This window comes from Lissotriton helveticus, chromosome 12 (genome assembly GCF_964261635.1).
Source record: "Lissotriton helveticus chromosome 12, aLisHel1.1, whole genome shotgun sequence".
Lineage (NCBI taxonomy): Eukaryota > Metazoa > Chordata > Amphibia > Caudata > Salamandridae > Lissotriton > Lissotriton helveticus.
The window spans coordinates 813,476,408-813,503,429 of record NC_136073.1 but is presented as its reverse complement, the minus strand read 5'-3'; the positions used below and the strand labels follow the sequence as shown (position 1 = coordinate 813,503,429).

At 48.4% G+C, this 27,022-nt stretch overlaps 1 protein-coding gene across 2 annotated transcripts in view; it reads left to right on the top strand.

Moving 5' to 3' along the window:
* Positions 1–27,022, top strand: part of EFNA3 (ephrin A3) — a 310,578-nt gene that overhangs the window by 257,108 nt on the left and 26,448 nt on the right. For both annotated transcript variants that reach the window (XM_078671075.1, XM_078671074.1), the window contains exons 2-3: positions 19,600–19,889; positions 23,366–23,431. In XM_078671075.1, the coding sequence (XP_078527201.1) occupies positions 19,600–19,889; positions 23,366–23,431 (356 nt within the window). The remainder of the gene's footprint in view (positions 1–19,599; positions 19,890–23,365; positions 23,432–27,022) is intronic.

The window sequence follows — 27,022 nt, the reverse complement described above, 5'->3', positions numbered from 1 at the left end:
TTCTAGGTCCTGCCCCCCCCTCCTGTGGGACTTGCCTCCTCCTCAGTGACCTCACTCTCACCCTGGTCCTCTCCTCGCCTCTGTCTGTCCTTCCCTGCCGTGCTGTCTTCTCTCCTGTCTTTCCTGGGCCCTATATTCCCTCTCCTCCATGTGCTCTCCTCCATCCTCCCCTCTCTCTCTCTGCTGGCACTGTCCGTCTCCTTCCTCGGTACTCCTCTCTCTTTCTCTCCTGAGTCCCACTCGCTCTCTCGCCTCGATGCTCAGTGCTGCCCCCCCCTCCTCTCCCTCCCTGGTCCACCCTCCTCTCTCTCCCTGGTCCACCCTCCTCTCTCTCCCTGGTCCACCCTCCTCTCTCTCCCAGGTCCACCCTCCTCTCTCTCCCTGGTCCACCCTCCTCTCTCTCCCTGGTCCACCTTCCTCTCTCTCCAGTCCTCGCCTCTTTCCTCGTTCGCTGAGTGCTCTCTCTCCGTGGCCCCTTCTCTTCTTCCTACTCTCCAGGGCCCCCTCCTCGCGCTCCTGGGGGCTCCTCTGCCCTCGCCCCATGGCCTCCTCTCTCCAACCTACCCTCCCGGGTCATCCTGCCCTCGGGGCACCTGCTGCTCCGACCTTTTCCTCCCCCCCGCCCCCCGGGCGTGTATTCCATCCACTCTCCCGGGCAACTTCCTTCCATCCCCGCCTCTTCCCTACATTTTCGTCCACGCTGTTCTGTGTTTTCCTCTTCTGGTTACCATTTTGGGTTAATCTTTCCATGTTTGTACATCTCCCACACGCTGCCCCCCCTCGGTGCCCCCCTTCACTCCCTTTGATTTGTAATGTGCTCGCTCGTCTCAATTTCCAGCGCCTCTTCCCTCCTCGCTTGATCTTGAGCCTCTCTCCCCCCAGTTCTCCCGGCAGCCCTCTCGTCTGGCGGGAGACCTCCCCCCCTCCATCCATCCATCCCCTCTGCCCCATTGCACGCGCGCTCCTGGCAGGCTGCGGCACAATAGAATTATCCTGTAAAATAGATGAGGCTCCGTCTCGCGGGCGCAGGTTAGGGCTGCGGGGACTTCGCATCAGGCTGATAATGTGAGATCGGAGCGCCCCCTGCTGGTCATCGCCCTGCATTGACCGACGCAATCCCCACCAGATCCGCCTCCGCTCCCTTCAGAGGCTGTGTGTAGCCTTTGACCTTGACTTGTCAGGAGCTGTGACAAATGAACGGATTAGCGATTCGGCTGCAGCCGCCCTGGAGCCGAAGGCTGCCGAGGTCGAGCTGCGAGTCCATTGGAAATGCACGGGGTTTCCAGTCTGTATTCGAGTCCTTGTTCGCGGCCGATGCTCCCTGTGACCTTTGACAAATGACAATCTCCCGGCGCCTCTAGCAGCGCCTCGCAGGAGAGGGCACTGTGCACATACACACGTTGCTGCCTGTGTCCGGTGGCATAGTGGACTGAAGCATCCGCTTCTGGAACCGGAGTTTGGCCTGCTAGTCACAGGATCAGATCGACCGACTTTAAACCTTCCAGGGTAGATAAAATCATTACCACTGTCGGATATGTACAGCTCCGGGAGACCCCTGGAGGGTGGACGTGTGCTCTACTGAGAAGCCTTTCATGTTACTTTATTTCCAGGGATCTCTCTCACTTGTGCAGGCTCTGTCTATAGATGAGAGAGTGCCTTGTGCACATGTTCCAACATTGCCCTAGAGCAAGCTCCTCCGAGAGAACAATGTCTCGTCAAGCCAGTCCAATATCACAAGGAAAAAACATTACTTATTTAGGACTTTAGTTCATTCACGCAAATGTTTCCTTCGTCTGGAGTTTAGATTGTGGAAATTCTGGACACACAGTAAAAGATGTACCCTTCGAGTCTTCCAGTAAGCCTGTTGGTCGTCAAGGTGACTGTCGACCATCACCTTGTGTGCCATGAAGCCTCTCCGCTCTGATTGAGGTTGAACGAGATACAGATTGAGGTCAAAGATGTACTCGTACTATGATCTTGCAAGTTCCAGTACAACCTAGGCCTGTAGGCTTAAGACATGTAAAGACAAGTCTGGTTCTGAAATACTCTGTACTAAGAGTAGCACCTTGTTCTTACCCTGGACCTTTCTCCTCCTTCTCAAATGGGAGATAACTTACTCCACCCATGCCCTTCCTAGAGTCCCAGTTGTTTAAAAAGGGATCCTACAGAGAGTCCTAATCTTTACAAAAATAACATGATCTCAAACACCTCAAAATGGACTCTCTTTTTATAATAATCAGCATCTAAGATATTTTTTTCTTTCCTAGTTTTAAAATAATTTTTACGCCTTAAAAAAACCTATGCAAACATTTTAAACAGCAGTTTCAAATGAAAAGCACGGCAGCTTCTTTAAACCTGTTCAAGTGGTTTGCTTACGTCAGCTGAATCAGCCAGACTTAGGAGTCATTTTAATTTGTGTATGTTTTTTCGCTCTGTTGGAGAAAGACTTTGGACCAGATCGTTTTTAACAAGTTTTCTCCTTGCTTGGTGTCTAATTTTTTTAATTCTCAAGTTTTTGATACCACATCCAAATTAACAAGTAGCTGTTGTGTGAAGACCGCGTTTTATACTTAGTGTCATTCTCTTGCTCTGACTGATTTGGTTTCTGAATGTATCCGTAAAGACCGACAATCATCACACTTGTACTGCCTGACATAGGACATGACATTTCTGTGTGCAAGTGTGTTTTCTGTGTTCACATATTTTTAAAGACGATACTCCGAGAAAGACAGATTAAATCTGCCACCAACCATTCAAATCACCCCCCATGGCTTAAAACTGTCATTCAGTACTGGATACAAGGCCTCCTAAAAAAATGGTGCCCATAAGAATGACCTAGTTCACATCGCGTGAGGTCACTGTACCGCTTTGCCTCGTTGATATGCTTTCCACCCTCCTCGATCGCCTATTAACTAGTGTGTTTCATTTACAAGGTTCCCTTAAGTGCCAGTCTAAGACGTGTAGCCATCAATCTATCCTGATGCAGATAGGATTCACAGAGCTTATGGGTTCATCAGCTCCAGGTGAGGAATGTGCACCATCAACTTCAGAATTTTTACAGTCAAGTGTATAGGACCCGTACCCTCCAGATCTGCCCCCGCCACCCTCCATACGATACCAACATGCAGTACCCCACATTTATATCTTTAATAACCAGGAGATTTTGGTGGGGTAAAAAAGGCCATGTTTAATTCTCCACATTTGAATAAACATGACAAGCATACACAATGCATATTGATATTCATAAATCCATTTTTAAAACAACACATGTACTTTTCCTGTTCCCCCAGCCCTAAGGGAGGAGCACCATCTGGTTCGCATCTCGCGCCGGGGTATCCTACGCCAGGTGCCGTGCACCTGCCCCTTGGAGTGGTAGGCCCGCCGTTCCTTGTTCGTCCTTACCAGGGCCCACCCCTCTACCACCCGGCTGCCCTGGGACGCCCGGGAGGCTCGAAATCTGTCGCCCTAGCCTCCCCAGCCGGTGGTGACTTCCTCCCCGCGGAGAGCTCACCATATCCCCCCTCAGAGCTGGCCTATGGAGTCCGCCAGGCGGCCTCCCCTCAATCACTGTTTATTGCTCGCAGGTCTGTACTCCACCACAAGGGTGGCCAAGGCCCTCAGGTCTGACACCCTCCCCACCTGCGTTCGCAATAAAAGCCCAAAGTTCGCTTATGAATGTGTCAGTTCCTAAGTCCGACAGGTGTACCCCATCATGGTGGTACATTGCTTCTCCAGAGATCAACCGGTGCTGAATGTAGCGCAAGCGGCCCTTAGCTGAGCACAACCTAGCCAGTTCACCATTCAGTCTCCTCACTGAAACGTTCAAAGATCTAACCCGGACTCCCGGTCCCCATGTCCTGCGGGAGAGCATGCCCGACCAAACAATTGTGGCTGCCGGGAACGTGTGCCCCAGCCAGGCGAATTCCACCAGGAGGGCCTCCTTGACGGCCAAGCGTCCCCTGTCCACCATGTCGTTGCCCCCTACATGTATCACAATCCAGGTTGGAGACTTGTGCCGCCTCTGTGCTCTGAGTTCCTCCACTGTCCGCCTCAAGTGCCGGATCCGCATCCCCCCGATGCCATGCCACACGAATTCGACCTCGCCCAAGTTTACTGGCTTCACCACCTGTCGTTGCTGCACACGCACTGCCGCCCGGCGCACGAACGAGTGCCCCACGACCCAGACCACCGACTCGGGCATACTAATCAGAAGGAGAAAGAGGACACCGTTAAACATAAACCAAAAGGAGATGGCCAAGTCTGGTCATAACAAATCCGGCCTCACATATCTTTTGTAGCAGCCCGATGCCCAGCGCCCCACACCCTTGACAGCGTCGGGAGAGAGGCCCGCCCCCGCCGCTAAGGTAGCGGCGCCTATCCTGAAGGAATATGAGGAAAACCCGGCAGTACCCAGACCCAGTACCCCAAGGGCAAGCCTGAAAACCGCTGTAAATTGATACTGTGACAAACAGTGGCCATTCTCGTGAATGAACAGGGCCGTGCCCCCACCCGCGGGACGAAGGGGCAGGTAGGCTAGCATCCGGGCTACCGGGCATGCCGCCACCCCAGGGGCGGGCCGGAGATGCACTGGGGCACCCTTCCCCCCCTGATCTGTTTTGGAACGCCTGAGCAGTACCACTAAGCCCCCCGGGGAAAGAGCCAGATCCCGGAACTGCAAGCCCCCCCCATGGTCAAATCTAGAGGACCCATCTAATTCGCTCAGGCGGAAGGCCCCGTAGAAGGCTAAGCAGAAGGCTGCTCCCAGCAAGAGCTCCTCGAACGGAGAATCGCACACAGACGGTAGGACCCTTAAGATTTCAGACAAGGTCGGGAGATCCAGTGGCCTACGACAGTCCCGCCTTGGTCCCTCCAATCTGGCCCACCCTGTCAGCGCCTTTCTGATGAGGAAGGAAGCCCCAGGGTCTCGCACCCCTGCTACTTTGGCAAAGAAGGCGATGGCCGACAAATTTGCCCTTGCGTAGGCCACAGCCCTCCCCTGATCCCTTAACCCTTGAAGGAAACAATGTACCGCCTCTGGGGAAAAAACGTTTGGAAAGCCTGTCTGCTTGGCGAAACACAAGTACACATTAAAATGCTGTTGATAGGACTGCTTTGTGCGTTCACTCAGGGAGGCACCTACCAGCCCCGCTAAAGCGGGGCTCCAATTGTCCACAGTGACGTAGGGAATATAGTCATTCGCTCCTCTGCCTGTGGGTGGAACCTCCGGAAATCCTGCAACTTGGAACGAGACAAAGCATCAGCTGCATGGTTATCAATACCCGGTATATGCGCCGCCTTGAAGGTTAAGTTCAGTTTTAAGCATGCCAGGACCAACAATTTTAACAAGCGCAGCACGTGAGGGCAGGTAGCTCCCTGCCTATTGATGACTTCCACCACCGCCATGCCACACCCTCAGGTCCTCCTTCACACTAGCCCTTAACCGCACCCTGTGGTGTTTTTGGGTGAGACCCACCATGGCGCGGGCGATAGACCTGGAGAAAGGGCGTCCCATTGGGATGATACGTAGTGCAAAATTCATCTGCCCCACCAGGACTTGGAGCTGGTGTAGGGACACCTTTGGGCCTGCTAAGGCCGCCTCAATCGCCCGGGAGAATGCCACCACCTTGTCCATAGGTAATCTGCACTCCCCGGCCACAGTATCAATTTCAATCCCCAAGAAGGACATACAAGTCTCTGGGCCCACCGTCTTGCTGGGCGCCAGGGGGACCCCAAATTCCTGAAACATGTTCACTAGTTCGCTAAGCGCCTGCGCGCACTTACCAGACCCAGCAGGGCCCATCACCATGAAATCATCCAAGTAGTGAATAACATCAGTGCACCCTGACCTGTATGAAAAAACCCACTGCAGCATGGAACTGAAGGTCTCAAAGTATTTACAAGATACAGCGCATCCCATAGGCATACATTTGTCATAATAGAACTGGTGCTGCACCTGAAAGCCTAGCAAATGGTAATCGTCCGGGTGCACTGGCAACAGGCGAAAGGCCGATTCTATGTCCGTTTTTGCCAACAAGGCCCCTCGCCCCAGATCCCTGACCTTCTGAATAGCGGAATCAAAGGAAGAGTATGTCACTGTGCACAGTGCCGGGTCAATGGAGTCATTCACGGAAGAGCCCCTGGGGGCGGAAAGGTTGTGGATCATCCTGAACTGCCCAGGCTCCTTTTTTGGCACTACCCCCAGTGGTGAGCACACATAGTTTTCAAAGGGAGGGGAGGGAAAAGGTCCAGCTACCCGGCCCAGGGAACCCTCTTTCTCTACCTTAGTAACTACCACTGACGGGAAAATCCTGGCTGACAACAGATTGTTGCACCGGCTAACGGGAGGGACATGTACCGCAGGGATCCGGAACCCAAATGAAAAACCCTCAAACAAAACCAAGGCCGCCCCCCTATCAGGGTACCGGTCGAGCCAATAAGTCAGACGTCCAATGTCTACCGGGGTAGGCAGGTTAGGCCTGCGGGGGTTTAACATCTCTTGCAGCTGCCCCGCCTCCCCGCTCTCTCGCCTTTTTGTTGCACTTGAACTCGGTATGGGAGGGATGTCCACAGAAGGAACATGCATGTTTAAACTTGCACTGTCCCGGGGGGTAGGTGCACGCTTTACTATTAAAGGTCCAACAAACTCCTCTCTTCTCCCCCGGGCCCCCCTGGGATGTCCGAAAGGGCTGCCTGGCTGGCTGCTCCCTGCAGCTGGTACTCTCCAGCCAAGCATTCACCTCCACCTGGTCCCATCCAATACCTGGGTTTTGCTCCTTGGCCCAGCGGAAATCCCTGTCGTAATTCAACCATACTAAGCCCCCTTGTGTAGCATGCGCCTTCACAATTTTATTCATATAAAACACCAGTGGGATGGCTAAATCCTGTCTCTTCTCCAACAGTACTGAAACAAAAACATGGAAACCAAAAAGCCAGTTGGTCAGTGTCTCCTCCACCCGGGGCCTCCTCTCTTTAAAGGAACCCTCTTTGCCTTCTCTCTCCCTAAGGTCTATATTCCTCCTATTGGGCCTGATCAGGGAAAAGATGTCAATGTAAGCGCCTTTCCAAATTTTTGCCGCATTTCTGGGGACACATGAGTGGCCAGCATTCCTGATTGCGACAGCACATTCCCCTGGATTCCTCCCAGAGATCCCCCAACTTCGCTGGCCCCCCCAACCTCGGTACCTAGCTTACCTCCTAAGGGTCCAGCTGCCTGCGTGGCTGCCTGGGATAAGGATCCACTTGCTCCACTTGGAGTCGCCTTGCGCAATTCTGCCACCTGCGCGAGCTGCTTCTGAATGGTCTGCAGCGCCCCCTGATCTACCGCCTGCTGTGGGGCCCATGGCGCTATCGCCCCTGCACTCACTCGTTCTCCCCCCTTATTTGAGGACGACAATTGCCCTACCAGGGTAGCCACTGATGCCAGCAGATTTTCTATGGGGTCTTGCACTCCTGCCCCTGTGGCCACCGGCTGCGGCGGGGGCGGGACCGGAGTGCCCCCACCCGGGGCTAGTGTATGTAATGTCTCCCTGATTTCAGACAACAGTGCCCCTACCGGGTCGGGAGGAACAATGGATTGTGGTACCCCTGTTATTGGGTCGGGGGCCACCACTACCTCGGGAACAATTGGGGGGGAGCTGTGGATGGGACCTACTGATCCCACGTCCTGCTCTTCCAATATATGCGGCTGGCTACGCTTCTTGCCCTTCTCTGCCCTTTTATTCTTAGGTGTGATTCTTCCCTTCTTCCTTAGCGGGGGGAATGCCGCTCTAGGCGCTACCCCTTCCCTGCGTGGCCTCTCTACTACCGGCTCGGGCTGCTCGTCTTCGCTCCCCGTCTCACTGTCCGGGGTGTCCTTGCTCAGTTTGCGCAACAATAATTTCATTATTTGCGCCAGCTCTGGGTCAGAGTCTTTCCTCTTATGCCCTCCTTTCTTGGGGGCCATCTCACCTATATAGTCTGCGCTCGAAGTCTGCGCTGCTGGCGTTCCCTGACTATCCTCGACCCTACCAGTCACGCCGATGAGCGACCTACGCGCCTGGAGCCTCAACGCCCGCGCACCCTGTACCCGGTCTCCCCCGAGCAACCGCCCACACCGCCCGGCAGGAGCCCGCACCCCGAGTGAAACCCCACGTGCAGCCGCAACCCCGCGAGAGGAGCAGGGAACCAAATTAGCGAGCACACCCCCCCCCTCCCGTGAACCACGGCTGCCCGCGAGGCCCCCCGAGGCACCCGACTCCTTACCTGGCCACGTGCACGGCACCCTTCTCTCCACGCTCCGCGCCCGACACCGAAACCAGCTGGCCGCTGCACTCCCTCGATCACCGAAGTCCTCCAACAAAAACCCCCTCTCCGGTGCCGCTCTCCCTCGACAATCCAACGGGAGACGCGGGAGTTTAAAGGAAGCTTTGGCCTGAAGTCCAAGGGTCAGCAGCGGGGCCCACACAGTCCAGTAGTGGCGACGGGAACAGAGACCTCGGTCAGGGGATCTTGACCTTGCATAGGCCCGAGGTCTCCGCCCCCCGCCAACACCGGATATGCGTCACCCGCGACCCGGAGGTGATCGACAAATGTAAAGGGGGGGGAGGCGGCCGTCCGCCATTGGCCGCCCAGCCGCCCCCCTGCTACCACTGGGGGCGGGGGCCGGAGGGGACGTGTCCTAAGGGCGCGCCTCGTGAAGCTCGTCGCTTGGCATTGTCATCGAGAGACTTTGCGCCAGGGAGACTTTCCCCCCAAAAATCAGAGATTTACATGATCTTAAAGACCCCAATCTTTGGTGTTCATTTCTTTAGGCAGCCAGAATCTCAGCAGGCGGGACAGAAGCTCTTTTTGGTGACATATCGGCAAAAGGCCTACAATATGAGGATGAAGTTCAGTATAAGATGTGGTAGGGTTGCACAGGCATACATGGGATGCAGCAATATCTCGGGATTGGATATTTGACACCATTTTCCAGGACTTGTGTATTTAAATCATTCAGAGCGTGTGGGACAGGACAGAAGCAGGGAGCTTCACAAGCATGGAGCAAAAAATACCCCCTTTAAGTACCTTTTCAGGGTTGACTGAAGAAATCCTATCCATATAGTCCGAATGAAGGCACCCCATTTTAATCTGAGCCTTCTTTTTCGATATTCCTTCCTCTACAACCTTTTCCTCAACTATGTGACTTGCTAGGTGCTGCACCGGTAGGCGCTCATGCCTTATGGGTGCATCATTATTGATTGGCATTTCTTTATCATAGTAGGTTGTCGGTCAGTCTGTTCCACATGCTTTGATTTAGATTGCTTTTCGATGCCCCGTCTGTATTGAGATAGACCAGCATTGTCCATCAGAGCTCGATACACATATTGGCTAGTGAAAGCATGGTTATCTCAACATAACTTCCGTAGGAATGACTCTTCATCGATTATCCTTCTTGGAGATGCCTTAAGTGTAATGCTTCGTAACAGGAGATGCTTTTGGTGAGCAAAATTTCTCCACAGCACGCCTATCTCCGGGAGATCGACGGGGCGAGCACAGTCAGGGCAAGCACAGTCACTGCTAACAATGCCTTTTGTAATTGTCCTACTTTGAAACGTCCACATCCTGGAGAATGGCAGAGCTTTTCGTAGGCTGCTGTACGTGCCCTTATGAAAGCACTACACCCACACAATCCTGTCCATATCATGAATATTAGCGGGGCGGGTGATCACTTGGACTAAACCATACACCTTATTTTAAGAAGTGGAAGCCAGGACCATGTCCGTATCATGAAGATCAGCAATATTAAATGTATCCATTTGGTAAGCATTACTATTTAGAAGCATGTCTTTATTATGGAGGTCTGGAATGCGGCCACATGAACTGTCTAATATGCCTTTCGCATATCACCATATCCCCTTCATGGAGATTGACATGGTGGCAATTTTGGCTACTTCCTCTACCTTGAGTAAGTCATACCCTTAGTTCCCAGGCCAAATAATAGCTCCTTATTCGCGCGCAGTGTAAGCCTAGATTCCTAGCAAGCGATATGGTACCACATATGGATTCCTGCCAGTCCTATAGCTTCTTAGCTTCCCACTCTGCATTAGCATCCTTTCGCCAGAGGAGTGCTGCATTTACGCACAATACCAGAAATCTGTTGTAGCGGGCAATTTGGTGGAGGATTTGTTGTTCATTTCGTTCCTTCCCCATTTTTAAAGATGGAAATTGAGCTTGGGTACACATAAAAATAAAAATACGGGCAGCACTGAAAAACAATATCAACTGAAGCTTGTTAAAGGTGTTAATATGTGTCACTGCATAATGAAGCTTTGTATTTATGAAGGAATAAAATTGTTAAGCGTACTGCCTGCGAAATAACTCTGCCTAGAATCGGTCAACGTCCCTTCCGCCCACTCCCCGCCAGAGGAGTGCGTGCGCGGAGCCATCTCTCTAGGATAATTGGAAAACATCATTTAAATGATTGAAAACTGCAGGGTATAATGTTAATAAAAAACACTTGCAATATCAGCCTTGGCTTCCCAGTCTGCGAGGCCTTGTTTATGGTTCCCTGACACCCTTACTCAGGGGCTGGCCAGCTCTGGCCGTGCCATGCCTCTCTGAAATAGCGCTTTTATTAACTGCGCTGTCAGCAGGCGTCGGCGCTGCGAGCGCCTACCTGGAGGAAGAGCACAGCTGAGGTGTATTTCTCGCCGACTCTCCCTGGCAGGCCTGGCTGTAAATAATTCAGCTGGCAATTAGACTACGGCTGAGCATCAACACGCGGCCCATTTTATTTCACTTTCAAGGTGACATCCAGGTTTTGTTTTCTACATGTTCTCCCGTTCGCAGCAGTGCCTGGTGCTGGGGGCCAGAGTGAATTAGTGGGTACCAGTGGATGCTTTCTGACAGGAGGGGGGGGCAGGCCTACTACTGCAAGCCCGGCCGACGCTTTCCGACAGGAGGGGGTGGCGTACTACTGCAAGCCTGCCCATCTCTAGCTCCACAGATTTCTTAAGGAAATTTAAGGAGCTGCCTTTGCAATATAACAATGTCATGGTTTCTCATAACACCGAGGCAACAGTATTGTATGCTTTTTTGGGGAAAATGGCTGACATGCGACCTTCATAATTTATTATCTTCCCCATGAGAAGTGGATTTAATATTTGTTACTGGCCCCTTCGCTCCATCTACTCTGATACCTGCTCTGCCACCTGTTAAGAAGTTGCCTCCAGACTAAGAGGATCGCCAGCATTAAATCTTCTTTCTAGCATTGCAGTTATTCTGATTGAACTTATGTAACCTACTAGCATTCTTTTGTTGATAAAAGGCCGGTGGTGATGCATCAGTTTCTGACCGATCTTCTGGCTTGAAAAAGTCGCGCAGTAACCTGCCTGTCTCCTGCAGAATATGAGCTTGGACAGTTTTTAACATGGGCCTTTACTGAGAAACTCTTTCATGACCTGTTTTGGTTTTGTTTGACATCTTGATGGCCTTTTCGTTGGATCATGGGGTCTTTGCGGTACCCATGTTTATGGGCTGTAGGCAGTGGTTAATTTATAAAAAAAAGAATAAGTGCTGGGGCTCTCGTCAGGAGGCAGCTTGGACCTGCACATTTCTTCTGTTAGCGCTGTCTAAAACAGAGGCAACTACTAGCCATGAAAGTGGGGTGAGGATGTGGCGTAATGGCCAGAACTGCCGACTTCGGGGCTGGGGAACTAGGTTTGATTCTCAGTATCGGCTTAACATCCTGTGATAACTGGTGGTCATCAAAAGCATCGAAGTTGATGATTTTTTTTTTGTTTTTGGGTGTTTTATATAGCACAAACTCGACCCGAAGGTATCGGAGCGCTCTACATGAGCACTAGTTGTGTTACAGACACACATTATTATTATTTTTTTTATGTTAGGCACGGGGAGATTGAGTGATTTGCCCAGAAGCACATGATGTTGAGAGTCACTGCTGAGACTCAAACTCGGTTCCCCAGCTTCAAAGGTGACCACTCTAGCCGTTAAGCCACATCCTCCAGTGCTGAGTACCAGAAACCACCAGCTCAAATTAAGCACTGGCTGTAGGGGACCAATGGGAGTATGCATCAGTGAATTAAGTGATCGCTGCTGAGATTTGTGTACAACCTGCAAAAGAGTAAGAGTGAATTCCAGCAGAAAGCCTCCTGAGTTTCATCCTATCCATCAGTACGGCCCAGTGCTGCTCCAATTTAGGAAAGACCTAAATGCTCACCTTTTTAAACATCACTGCACCATAATGCTTTAATCGACCGCAGCCCAGCTTCCTCTACTATTATTCGTTGATGTTTTGCTGGTCTTTGGCCATTTACGGAGCTCTGCTGTCTTTTGGTTTGGTTAGCGCTATAGAAATACCATATACATACATAGAGCACTGGTACTTGGGTAGTACTAAACCATGCTCATGTTAAAACAGTTATAACAAGTGTTATATTTATCTATTAATGGTGCTTTAAGTGCTGACATGCCGCCTTTTGAACATTTCAAAGTGCTTGATTTCAGCTCATATCCACTCCCTACAGTTATGTTTTAATACATTTGAGTCAATAATATAATTTGAAAGTGTCTTAGCATCTGGCCACTCCCCCGGCATCATTGGTTATGTTAAGGCTCCCACTTTTCCCTTTTTACTGATTTTTACAAATAAATACAGACAGAAAACCATTTGTTTCCTTGTCTGTGTTTATTTTTAAATGTGGCTAAAAACAGAAATTGGGTTGCTTTTGGGTGATTCTAAATACTTCTCTGCTATGACTGCCCTGCATATAGCTGTGTGGATTGACAGGTAAGGGGTTAAAAAAGAAAGAGGTTTTAGTAGAGGCTTTCAAAACAGTAACTACGCACAAGGTTGATACTGAAATTTGCATATTTTCACATAAGGCGCATTGATTTATCTTCTTCGGATGTTCGTAACATTTAAACCTGACAGGCATTCAAGCATGAGTTCATATTTATCTGAAAATAAATGTAGAAATATAGCCGTTTCAGCCAAAAAAAATTCACAAAACCCAAAATAAATGTGGATAAATACAGTTAAAATTTCCCAAAAATAAATGTGGATAAATACAGACGGAAATGTAAAAAAAAAATAGATACCATAAAACCGGGATCCTTAGTTATGGTGCAAGGAAAGGGGCTGAATAGAATGGTATCACATTAGTCGGGGGTGTGGTGGGTGAGTAATAATGCCTATCTCAAGCTGGTTTATCCGACACCAATCTGAACGTGGGTGACCAGTTGGTCTTTGTTGGTTGGTTACTTACTGCTGTTTTGCAGTCTTGCGTTTTTGTTCCCTACCGCTCATGTTAAGTGCAGCCATGGTAGTCATCTGTCCAAGCTTTCCTGCAGTTGAATCCTGCCTCCTCTATCCTTCCCGATTAGGGCTGTCTGGCTCATTGCGTGCGTCAGATTGGGCACTTAGAATTGGGTTTTCAATTTACGCAACAGTGCTGAAGTCTGTTCTACTCTTTAATTTCTGCTGTTAATTGAAGGAGACCCAATTCGTTTTTATTTCCAGGGGTTTCCTGACCTTGAGATGGGTGGGCTCTCTGTTGTCTTAGATTTTGAGGTTTAGCCCTGGACTTCCAGCGATTCGTCCCCCAGTTCTTCCATTTGAATTTCAGGTGGAAGGCTGGGTAGTGGTATCTAAGGCAAGAGCTCCGTGTCCTGGCCTAGAATACGGTACTGCTAGTTACAGAGTCATGTTGGTAAAATCTCCCTGGATCTCTGATTTTGTGACTTATTAAAGTAGATCCAGTGACGAATTCCACAAGCTGTTACATGCTGCTTCTTTTTCGATTTTTAAAACTGTACCCCCTTTTTTATTTTATTTTGGCACGTCTAACAGGCCCCACATTGATGGAATCACCAAAGCCTACTCCAGTGTTCCCAGCAGAGCACTGGAATGCACCTTGCACAGCAGGAACCCAAAAAGGACCAACACAATAATTGCTTGCAAAGGCAGCTCCAGCCCTTTTATTGTGAGGCTTGTCGCAGGTGACAGTGATTAGCCAATTTGATGTTTAGTAACCCCCTCCATGTAAACTGCAGAAGCGATCTTTCAACTGATCCATTTCCCTCTTTTTCTAAATATATGGAAATTGAGTGGTCCTTTTGTACAGGATCAACTGGTGGAGCTTTCCAAGCAGAACTACTTAATGAGCTGAGTCTCCTCTAATTCTACCTCCTTGCTTTTGGGGAGGGTCCCACATCTTAATTTCCAGAGTGTACCTTTGAAAATTAACACTTGGGATCTGCCCGCTGAAGCACCAGAGGAAGGTTAAGCTGCACTGTGGTAGGAAGGCACAACTACTAAACATTAGAATACCCAAATTCATACGCCTCCCCAGGCCTACAATACCCATCCTATCTTTCAGGGAAGAAAAATGACTTGGAAGTTGCAGTAAACCTGACTGGCCTACTCTGAGTCTTTTTTAACCACGTAACCATATTATTGGCAGTGAGATGTTGCATTGTTAATGGAAACTCCAGAGTATAAGCGGGAGCTCCACTCCTTAAATGAAGAAGAACTATTCCTGACATGGACCTGCGTGAACTATTGATGTGTCTGGGTGAATAGCTGCTTGCTGTTTGTGTCGAAGGCTGGTGGGAGAAAGCCTGAAATTCTTCTCGCTGAGCTGTTGTTACTTCTTACCAACCTGCTAACTGTAAGTGATCCTCAAGAGAAGAACTTCTGCCGGTGAAAGTAGCCTACAGGAGCTGTAAGGACCCACCAGAAAATCTCTTCAAACCCTTCACTGGAGATCTTTGAGAGATAACTGCAACAATAGAGCTGGCGCCCCAGCAGGGATTCTGTCCTGGGAACTCTCTCCCCCAGCACAACTAAATGCCAATTTTGCTAACGCGGATATCCCAGATGCACCATCTGAGTCGCTCTTAGCTTCCATCTTCCACGGCATGTGCAGATCTCCCACCCAGCCTTGGGCTCTGGTGCATGCCAGAATCATGTTCAGAAGCTTCACTAGGGGTTCTCCTTTGACACGCCAGGGCTGTCCTTAGGACCATCAGCTGACTAGCCCATGCACCCCTATATTCATAATCCATGATCTTGGACCTTAGGGTCCTTTGTGTGACTGTTCCCCCACCTGGCTGGTGATTACAAATCTTATTTTGGGCCGAGAGCACCTTCTGACACTATCATTGAGAGGGATGTCCTCTGCCTCCAGAATTATTGATACTGTGCGCTGCTCGCCTTTAGTCGTCAAAACAACAGCAACTTTAAGATTTGGGCTCAAGAGACGAGCAAAGAAGCACCAAACTTTACAACCCTGAGCCATGGTTACTGAGAGAGTCTTCCTATGATCCCCCAGAGACGCCTAGCCCCAGTCACCAAGCATTAGAGGGCCTAGTAACCCTGGAGAATTATAACATTTTGACGGTGTCCAGTAAATAAATGAACTCCTTGAAACTTTAAACAACTTTGATTCACTTTAATTTCCACTTTTTTTTGGGCCAACTAGCCGAAGAAAGAGCAAAGACTCAGTAGTCGTTACTTTTACACTTGGAAAATTCATTCCACCCAAAACAAAAATGTTTTCTTTTCCTTACACCCTTTCACCCTCCCTCAGCTGCTTCTTTTCACCCAGCCGTTATTCCTCTTATTTTCCTGCAGCGTTGCTATATTATTGACACCAGGCCCCAGAAACTGGCATGGCTAATCATGGTTTTTAATGCCCGCTACCCATCAATTTCGTGCGTTAGTTACTCCTGCGTATAATTGCGCACGGTTGTTGTCCACAATTAGCGTGAATACATGGATTTGCAACTGAGGGGTGCCCTTTTATGAACTGTACGTTTACAAATACAAAATGGCTTTATTGGACCAATGTGTTGCTTTCCACTCAGACATTCCTTTTTGTGAAGAGTGGATATATGCTATACTTATTTTCAAGCTATGCCTTGGAGCTTTGTGGTGGGAAACATCATTTACCACGAAGGCATTACCACTACTCACGTTTACCACGTGACACTTACCACGCAGGGTGCCTTCCACGCAGGGTACCTTCCACGACGTCTTTACCACGGGTTAGGGGGGAAACGTGGTATTCCTTCAAGTCGATCTGCGTGGGCATGGGGGGGCAGAGGGAGGGGGGGGCTCGGAGGGGGGCTGGGGGGGGGTCTCCCCCCCCAAAAATAACAAGCAGGTTACTTTAACAAAAAAACGAACATAAATTTAAAAGAAAGAGGAAAGAGCCTCCCCCAAAGACGTGCCGTGTACGTCAAAAAAGCAGTCCTTTTTTTATTTTGGTATACGTGTTTTGACGCTTGTTTCAAAGGAGGATGGAAGTAAGGGCTCGTGGAGAAAGACGTGAAGGTAAGACGTTGCAACGCGTAGTAAAATGCTACGTTGTAAATACCAGCGTGGTAAAGCCACTTGCGAGGTAAAATTCGCGTGGTAAAGCCATGCGTGGTAACTGAAATCGTGGTATAATCATATATTCCTTTGTGGTCTGACCAACACGGGGGCATGCGCCACACACGGTCAAACATAGGTGAGTACATTAAAAGGAAACGAAACAGTATCACCCTAGCAGAAGCAAACTGGTAAAAGTCAACCTCCACGTAAAACACCGCATTCAGTAAGCAGTTAAGAGGCCAGCAATTTTGTGTACAAAAGGATCTCTGGGGAAAATTTCCCATCACAAATATTTCCTGTGACAGACACACAACTTTAATGCACGTGACGTCTCTATGAAACACGCACGGTAGAATGTCTACCCCAGATAGCACGGCCCTGGTAAGGCCCAGCAAGCCCATGAGTGCAGATAAACCCATCCGACGTCTGGAGAGCTGAACCGCCGGTGCATGAGAGCGCCAAAAATTATTCCTAACCGTGCCACTCTTTAGGTCTGAGGTTTGACGCTTCAGCTGTAGACCTATTGCTAACTAACTCGGGTATATATACAATATACTGAGTCTGCCTCTTTCGTTGACCAGCCTCTGTGAGTCTTGGCCGGAGGGTTTGACTGTCTGCTCTGCTCAGCCCGGGGAGTACCCATCGCTCTCTCACCTAATGCTACTGGCTGTTTCAGTCCATCTTTCCCCCTCCACTCTTGTGTTTGCACTGAACTGTAAAAGGCGCTACTTTGCAATTATACCCCTCTGTCAAGTGTCTCCATCCAAGGTGCTAATGCCTGGCCTATTGGCTTTGCCATTGCTTGTTTATGTAGCCTCGTTTGGTTTATCTTATTTTCTGTGCTGCCGCTAGATGGCGCTGTCGTACCAGTTTTGTCTGCTGCCTTCGCAGTAATTCAAAACCCAGACCACCTGCATTGAAATGCAGAGCGCTAGTGAAGATCAGACCAAAATCGATTAATCTGTAAAGCTTTCACTTTCAATCCCAGAAAAAAATTGAATTTGCTACGTTTACTGAGAAGTCTAACACACCTGCTGCAGAAATATCTGTTAATTACAGCAGGTTCCCACCACGGAAGAGTATTATTATTCCTATATATTTCCTATTTTTTGTATTCTTATAAAGCGCTGAGTACACCCAAAAAGCGCGCCAGGGTGCTTTACACCGAGATAATCAAACATTAACGAGATAAAACTCTTACATGTGCATTGAGTTACAGGGTGAAAGAGGATGTCTGTCATAGCAATATGGGAAAAGACATATAATTAAGAACAGAATTATTCATTTAGGGTGAGAACAGAGGTTTAGAGAGATGAGACATGGATATATATTAACTTGCTAAACATATTGGTGCTGGGTGAAGATATCACATTAAATGTAGGTGTTGCGGGTGTCAAAGTGCCATGGGTATTAGAGTATTAGGAAATATTTGAGAAGGCCTTAGCAGATGTGGAATATTTGCTACAGATGTGGCGTCTGGGGAGAAAAATGGAGAGTAGGTATTCTGGGGTGAGAGAGAAGGTACTCTGGTATCTGCAGAATTCAGCTGTTTGTGACATGAGGGTTCTGTGTGGGATGTCGGGCATAGCTTAATTTGTAAAATATAAACTGCCGGTGCTCAAAGTTGGCTCCGGTGCTGACGAATGTCCGGATTGCCAAATACCAATGCTGCAGTGCCTTGGTCCCACCTCATGTCTCTTCTTCCACTACCATACACTACTTCCCCCTTTGTTTCATTTTGCAAGTTCTTTGTCATCCCTGATTTCCCCCTTTGTCACTGTTGCTCATCTTTCTCTTCCTCCTCTTTTTTCTGTGTCTTGCTTGGGGTCAAAGTCTGATGAAGAATTGTAAATGGCTGGCCCAAAAAATGGTGCCGTAAACCCCCACGTACAACCACCGGCTCAAATTAAGTTCTGATGTTAGGGCGGAGTGTGTTCTGCGCTTCGTTAATTGATGGTTTTTAAGGCTAGGCTTAAATTTTCATAAAGAGGGGTTTTGACATGTCTGGATTGATAGAAATTCCACGTCCTATAGTTATTGCCAAAGAAAGGGTACTTTGTTGGTGACCTATGTTTTAAACAGTGATGCGCCAAACAAGTTGTCAAGTATATAGGGGCATTTTTACCAAATAATCACGCAGCAATTCACCTTGCGGTTATGCGTGATAGGGAAAGTGCAGAAATGTGCCACACTTAACATTGTATGGCGCGTCACTGTCACTTTGCAGTGCTGGTACACAATGTGCTGCCGAGAGCCAACACGGGTACCCTTGCACTATGGTGCAAGGGTCCTTCGTTGTAAGCAGGATTTTTTTTGTGCAGGAAGAGACACCTTCCTGCACAAAACAATCCCCCTAGGCATATTCCTCTTTCTATGTGTGCTGCATACCGGGAGAAATAAAGATATTTCTCCACGTTATGCCTCACCTGGGGTGGCGTAGCATTTTGGTGCATTGCCAGGTCTACCAGGAATGGTCTGGGAATGAACCAAATCCATAGGTGGGTGTGTGGGAACGCCCACAATCCACCCATGAAACCCCTTCCTGGGGCAGAGTAACTGGAAGCACCAATTTGCACGGGATTTATCAAGCCCCATTGCCAGGGCCGGACTGGGAACCAAAACTGGCCCCGGCAAAGTGCACGGCCAGCCCCCGGGGGGAGGTCTGAGCTCTTTGCCAGGGCCGGTTTTCGCCCGATTTTGTTGCAGGGCCGATTTTGCAGCTATGCTGCATAAAAAGCCCTGTAACAAAACCGGCCCCCAGGGGCCCAAAACCAGCCCCCACCCGTGCAGCGCACCGGGGGATTGCCCGGTGCCCGCAACGGCCAGTCCAGGCCTGCCCATTGCATGGCACAAGAGAGAAGCAACCCTTTGATAAATTTGCCCCTTCGTTTCTTGAAGATTGTTTCCCTTCCTTTGTGGTTGATGGTGTAAAATAAGGAATGCTCTAATTCCAGGTAGATTGTGGTGGGAGCAGATTTTGCAGAAGTGTCATGAGGCCAACTTTAATTTCAAATTTAGTTATTAGTAAAGTTATGATTGAATGGCATTCCACATTGTAGCTGGATACATTCATGCACAAAAAGAGGTGCTTAAAAAAACAAAACATGACAACTTCAACACAGTTGCAGAGATTTTGTAGCTTTGATGTCGTCTTTCCTAAGTGTGTTCTCAGCTTGACTTTCCCTCTTGGTGACTTCCCAATTGCTAACTGTTGTCCTCTCTGTGTCCTTCTTTTTCAGCTTGAGGAGAGAAGGGTACACCGTTCAGGTGAACGTGAACGACTATCTGGACATATACTGCCCGCATTACAACGAGACCATCCCCGAGCACAAGATGGAGCAGTACATACTGTACATGGTGAACTACGAGGGATACAGGACCTGCAACACCAGCCAGGGCTTCAAGCGCTGGGAGTGCAACCGGCCGCACTCGCCGCACAGCCCCATCAAGTTCTCGGAAAAGTTCCAGCGCTACAGCGCGTTCTCACTGGGCTACGAGTTCCATGCGGGACATGAATACTATTACATATGTAAGTACCATGAGAGGTTTCAAGACCACACTCCATGTTAACACACGGCCACTTAGATGATGAAGGTGAAATTAAACTTCACCCATTCTTTGTGATTGGACCCTTCCTCCTTGGTAATTTTGCAATCCCTGTGTGGAAGGCTGATTTGACCTCTATGTCCTATGATTCTGTTGTGGACTATCTTGGATTAGTTGGTTGAAGGAAAACACACAATCTAATAATGCTTGTTAGGACTCTTTCTCCAGAATGGAAAGTTCTTGCTTCTTTCCAGATGTGTGATTCCTCAGTGGAGGTGCGTTGTAAGCTCCAGGATCCTCCCATTAGCATTTACAGCACTTTGTATTAGCTGGATGGAAGTAAGCGCCAACTTAATGCGTGTGGTTCCTCCCACTCTAAATGACGGAAGAGGAGTTGTCTGTTTTGTACAGCTAGCCAGTGGTAAGATTCTATCCAACTGAAGGCTAACCTTGACATAATCATTGTTTGACTTGGATATGTAGGTAGGCCAGCCTCTTTGGGCCTGCTTAGTGTTGTGGTGAGGACTGACAAGGCAGCTCATCATGATCCACTGTAACTATTGTTGAGCAGCCACCACAATTCCTTTCTTTCTAGGTCCTGACCCCAATAGGGTCTGAGCTTTCAACCAACTATGGCTCATCCTAGCTTTTTAGCCAATAGCCCTACATTTTGGATCCGATTTGACAGCAGAACTGTTTGCATGAAGTCAGTAGATTTGTAGAACGCTTGTTATCACCCGTGAGTGTATCCCTGCACTGGCAGGGTCCAGTTGATTAGCCAAATAGCCAGGTCTTCAGGGACTTTCAGAACTCTGGTAGAGATGGGGAGGTTTGTAGATTTTAGGGTAGCTTCTTCCACATCTTCGCTGTTAGTAGGAGAATTAGTGACCTCCGCATCTACTACTTCAGGGGGTGACTGTTAGAGAAAGGTACGCGGAGTGGAGATGTTTGGTGGGCTGATGGAAGTTCAGGCGGTGTAGGCAGTGTTTCAAGTGGGCAGGTTCACAGTTGTGTAGGGCCTTGTATGCATGTTACAAGGAGTCAGAGGAGTTTCTTGAGGTATGGGGTGACATGGGTTTGTCCAGGGAGAACCAGGAAGAGCCTGGTGCGGTGTTCTGTATGCTCTATAGTCCTCATCGTAGGTGAACTGCGATCCCTGCTTAGAGAGCGTTGCCGTAGTCGAGTCGGCTGGAGATGAGGGCCTGAATAATGGTGCGTCTTGAGTTTTGGGGTAGCCATTTGAATGTCTTACGCAGCATACGGAGAATGAAGAAGCACAAGGAGGAGACAGAGTTGACCCTTTGTCATGGTTAGCTGGTTGTCTAGAATGATACCTAGGGTTCCTAGTATGGTCAGTGGGGGTAGGAGAAGTTCTAAGTCATGTAGTCCACCGGGATGAGTCCCATGAGGAGCTTTTGTTTCCAAAAATCAGTACCTCTGTCTTGTTCTTGTTGAGCTTCAGGCAGTTGCCCTTCATCCAGTTGGCGAGGTCTGTCATGCAGTTGTGGAAGTTGGCGTAGGGTAGGATGTTGAATCCGTGGGTTTTGGTGGCGCTGGCCAGAGGTGTCCTATAACTGTTAAAGAGGGTAAAGCTGAGAAAGGATCATTGGGTTTGGAGGTAAAGGAGGACTTTTTGCGTGCTTCCTCAGAGGAAAGAGGCAATCCACCGGAGAGCGGCTCCTTGGATGCCTAAGTCATGCAGCCTTGTGATGAGTGTGTGGTGGGAGATCGTATTGAAAGCTGCTAAGACGTCTAGGAGGGTCAGAGCTGCAGTCTCTCCTTGGTTGAGTAAGGCTTGGATGTTGTCGGTAGCTGCGATGAGTGAGGGCTGTCTCTGTGCTGTGGAATCTGGATTGGGAGGAGTTGAGTAGGAGGTTCTTATTTTTTTTTTCTTTTTTCTTTTTTCAAATTAAGCACTGAATATAAGAGTTGACTCTGTGCCAAAGCCGTCTCAAAGATGGATGGGGGCGGTGTGTACGTTTGAGGGGGGAGGGAATTGTTGGAACATGTTTATCCTCCATCCTCTCTGTACTTTGCACCGACTCGGTTCCAGTTCTTGATTTCCTGCCATAGCCAGATTAAATATTGCATTGGATTTTTACACCTCACGGAGCAAATAAAAACCTACAGTGAAGGAAAACAGCACAAGTCATAACACATCCCCTGATAAGGAAACCCGTCCTTGGCCAGCAGGCTGGGGGAGGGGGAGGGGATGTTGGTGCGTGCAGTCTCCACCAGGGGGAGCCCTCTACCTGGAAGACCGGCCTGCATTCCTTTGGCATTCAGCCTGGCACGCCCTGGGACAAGTTCTTTTCTCCCTCTCACAGGAAAGTGAGACAGCATCACGGTGGTCTTCCCTTTACACCATGTGTCTTCTTGATGGTGTATTTACCGTGTAGTATTTACAAACGTACCACTCGCTTTTTGCATCAGAAATTAAATCTATAGTTATCAGGTGACTCCATTGCACGTGTTCGAGACACCTTGGTCCCTTCCATTCTTCCTTCTACAAAGCTTCCGTTTAGAAGTTTGGCCCAGGCGGTTGAATCGCGGTGAGCCAGAAAACTACAATTCCCAGAATGCCGTGGTTATTTCAGTAAAAGTAAGGCCTGGAGCATGGCGTCCTTACGGACATGGATTCATCTGGTATCTATAGTAAACTGAACTAAAGTCATTTAAACGTTGAATTTGTCGATAAAGGTAGGACAGGAGCATTGTGTCCTGGCTGACATGGAGTCACCTGGTAACTTTAATAAACTGAACGAAAGTTATTTAAACGTTGAATTTATCGATTTTTGTGTAAATATACAATACAGTACAATAAGGCAGGCTTGGAGCATTGTGTCCTTGCTGTCATGGAGTCATCTGGTACCTTTAGTGAACTGAAGTTATTTAAATGTCGAATTTGTCGATTTTTGTGTAAATATACAATACACTACAATAAGGTAGGACCGGAGCATTATGTCCTTGCAGTCATGGAGTCATCTGGTAACTTTAGTGAACAGGGCTAAATTTGTTTTGCATATTGAAATTGTCGGTATTTATGTAAATGTACGTCAAACTAGATTAAGGATATTTGAACCCTTCCCAGGTGTCTGGAAGGCAGCATCCTTATCCTCATTTAGAAGAGCTTACACCTCTGTCATCCTGCACAACACCCAGACAATTCCCACCTAACCCACACTAAACACCTCCCACCCTTCCAGCCGGGCACAGCCAATGCAGTACTGTGTTACCCGCATCCCAGAGTGGTGGTGGTGCTTCACCAGTGGAATAGATTAGTGCACAATATCTGGGTGGAGCAGCACAGGCCTTTGGGTGGGAGTCTTGTATCTCCTAGGTCTACAGGCAGCCTACCTTCCTTGTGGTGGTGTTTCTTCAAAGCTAGTACATGCTGTTAGATCAAGGTTGTGTTTTATGGTGACCTTATCTTCACAGTGGTTTCCCCTTTCCTTTCAGCAACGCCGACACACAACCACAGGCGGGCCTGCTTGAAGATGAAGGTGTTTGTTTGCTGTATCACGAGTAAGTATGGTCCTTCAGTGATGCTGTCCCTCCCCGTGCATGCTCAGTAGAAGAAGAGACACACTTTCTAGCTCCTTATCAAATTTACAATTATTCTCCAGAAAGCTCACTCGCACAGGAGTCTGGTAATGCTGGGTAGATAGTGGTCATATCTGGGTGAACTTTGGCCACTTTTTTTTAGGTTTAATGTGTATGGAGCTTGCGCCAGCCATGGCGAAAATACTGTATTCTATACTTACTTTAAGGGGCTTGGGTCAGCCTTCCCCAGCCATTGGCATCTCTTCCTCTGGAACCTTTAGTTACTTGCTTCAGACATGGTCGGTACCTTGTTCGGTACACCGGGATCTCTCATATTTTGTATTGGTGATTTGGTTATATCCTTCCACATAAACTGGATAGCACAGTGAGCTATTTAACATCTGAAATCACTCGTCAAGGGGGCCTGGCAGTTCTGGGTAACAACCTCAGACAATAACATCTGCAAATGGATGCAACAAAAATTCTGCACCCCTTGTTCTCTGTTGCATCCATTTTCCAGATTCTTTTGTGGGCGCTTCAGTAGAGTGAGTTCTAGAATTGTATAGTTGCATGTTCCTGTTATGTAGGTCATACAAACTTCAAGCCTATTGGCTTTGCTGATGCTCGTTAGATGTGGTCATCTAACCCAATTTTTGGAAGATGGAGGCAGATTTTGGTAGTCCTGTACCATAGAGTAAAGAGGCGAGTACTGGGAGTGTCGAGTTCAATCCTATTCACTACCAGACTTGACCAGTGTTAGAAAAAAACACACTTCCTCAGCCTAGGGTTGCCATCTGGGCCACTGGAATTATGCAGCACTGTGGTGTTTCAAGCATCATTATGGATTTTCTATATTAATTATCCGTCATTTGCTGCATACTGTTTCTGTAGCACAAATGGGTTCAAATTACTAACTGAAAAGTGCCACGTGTGGTTAAGGACTTTGCAGGGATAACTGGCCACCTTTCAGTTACTGATTACTGTATTCAGGCTTTAAACTGGTACTAATGAGGGCCAACTTTACCCAGACAGTATGAATAGTTAAAATAACAAACGTACAAAATAATAAACCGGTTGTGCCGCATAATTTGCTTTTCTTTATGCATAATTTTGTCATCCTTGCCGCAAAATTGGTCTTTCACAGGCTCACGATTTCAGTGGCCCTGGTTGACACCTACCTCCATCTCGTCAGAAAACTATTTTCACTTCTAGAATTTTCTGTGACAAATCATTAGATGTCCCTACTCAATAGATTCAGTGGAAGCAGCCCATGACCCTATCTGCAACCAGCACTGTCTTAAAGAGGCCATTTAATGTAGAGAAAACATTTTCTCCGACCCCCTCAGTCCTGCATCTCGAATAAGCATTCTAGAAGGTTCCGTCGTTTAATGTCATCTTAGGTTTTGAGATCCATTGTGGCATCATTCACTGGAGGGACCCTTCAACTTTTAAAATCTCTAACTTTTTCGTATTCATTATATTTGAATTATTGCAATCTGCTATTCCCTCGCGCTAACCACCTCTGGAGACTGGTTTTTAAACCCAGGATGCATGCTTTGGAATAAGAAAGTCTTTCCTGACACTACAAGAAGGTGTACATGTGAATGAATGATATCACATCTGCTTTCTGCTGATAGTGGCAGGGTTTCCTTCTTAAAAGAAAGCGCTATTTCTTGTAAAGCAGGGGATCTGTTGGCTAGATTATCCTTCCAAGGAGGGTCCCCTGTAAGATGCACCCACTCCCATGGTACGCGCCATCATTCCAAGGCTCCGGGTACCAGATCTAGTTAAGATTGGCCCATCTTGTGCCCCGTGCTGGTGCAGGCACACGGTAGTGCTTTTAGGAAGCACGCCTAGTCGGCACTTGTGCACCTCTTGGTGCATTGAGCTGGAGTGTCCTACCCTACGTAGAATAATCCTGCTTTACGTTGTATGGGATGTACAGAACTTCAGCAGTACAACACCAGACCGGTTACATAAAGTGCAAAGGGTGCAGCTTAGGTAACTGGAAAGAGAGTGCACAGGCCTGATGAGACACCTTCTCAAGCAGCATTTTTCAGTTATAGGTACCTGCTTCATAAACTAAAGTTTGCAGACACGGAGTTTCTGCTTTGAATTTGAGATTAAATACTGCATGGAGGTGGCTGCTGCAGGGCGCAAGGCGCATCTGTCTTGAGATGTGTGTAGCACATACAACCCAACAATGCGTGTGGGCTGCAGTTGTAAGTCGTGTCCACGGAGTTGGCTCAAGTCATCCAACTTTAGTCAGGATGAGGTCATCGCTGGTCTTTCCATAGCATGAACTTTACTCGCCAGTCCTAGATGCGGAACTTTCCGATACAAGAGCTCTGCGAACACAGCCAAGGTCCAGACCCCTGTCCAATCCCCTGCAGTTCAGGATTGGTCCATGTATTGGGCTTCCTGCACACCTTTCACTTTCATGGCTTCAGTGTAAAATGCATCAAAAGCTCCTAAAAGGTGGGAGCAACATACTCGGACTCCAACAATCTGTAAGAACAGCCGAAGAAACAACGCTGCCTCCTATAAGGGATTCCATAGGTGCTCACTGCACCTTAGATGGGGCAGGATATCCTTCTCTCAACAGAGCTCGCCTTGATTGCTTACGGCAGACTGACCTTAAAGATTGGCCCAGTAGACACTTAATCCACCAGAGAGCCCTCTTCACTGCACTGAGTGAATTCTCGAATTCCACTTAGAATGCCAAGTGGCTCTCAGTCTGATAATCTCTGCCCCAGCATTCTTAAGCCTTCTCTTGGACTACTTACTTAAGAAGATATCTTTCGGCTTGCGTCATGGGTTGGGTGTCCTGTTTCAGAAACTGAAAACCATTCACAGCCTCTTATCTGATCATCATTCCTTATTTCCTAAAAGGAGGTGGCTGTTTGGCCCTTATAGCTGTCAGTTTTCCATATAGATGCTGTGAGGACCGGTGAGAAGGTTACCACTATATCAGAATATAGTTGCAATGTTAATGCGACTATTGCGTCTTTCATGGACCGGCATGTGGTAGAAACCTCTCCGCACTTCATTACCGAGATTGCTGCGAGACGGGCTTAGGACCCATTACATGGACTTAGTCATACGTGTTGTGATATCATTTTTCGTGTGTTTCCTACAGAATGTAAGGTTCTTCTAAATAAACAAGTGGCAAACTTCTAAAAGTATACTTTCTGGATGTCTGTCAAGAGAACATGCGCGGCCTACCTGGCAGCGCTTTATTTTCTGTTGACTTTGGAGCTGGTCAGTGGTGACCCCGCCTTTCAATGATGTCATGAAGTTACCAGTGAGTACTTGGGTATAAAAGTGAATGAAGTCTAACTTTTTCACTCACCGCTTCATACCATAGTTCGCATCTCTGAGTGGTGTGACTGGTAGATGTAGTTCCATCACCTTAATTGACGGTGCTCACTGTTGGGCCTTAGAAGCCTGGTGCCACCTCTGATCTTCTGGTAACCAGTGTGTTACCTCGCTGATACACCAACCCATCTTCAAAAAGGTTTCTTTGAGTGCCTCGGTTGCGACGCCATTGGTTGAGTAAATATGTGCCCTGTA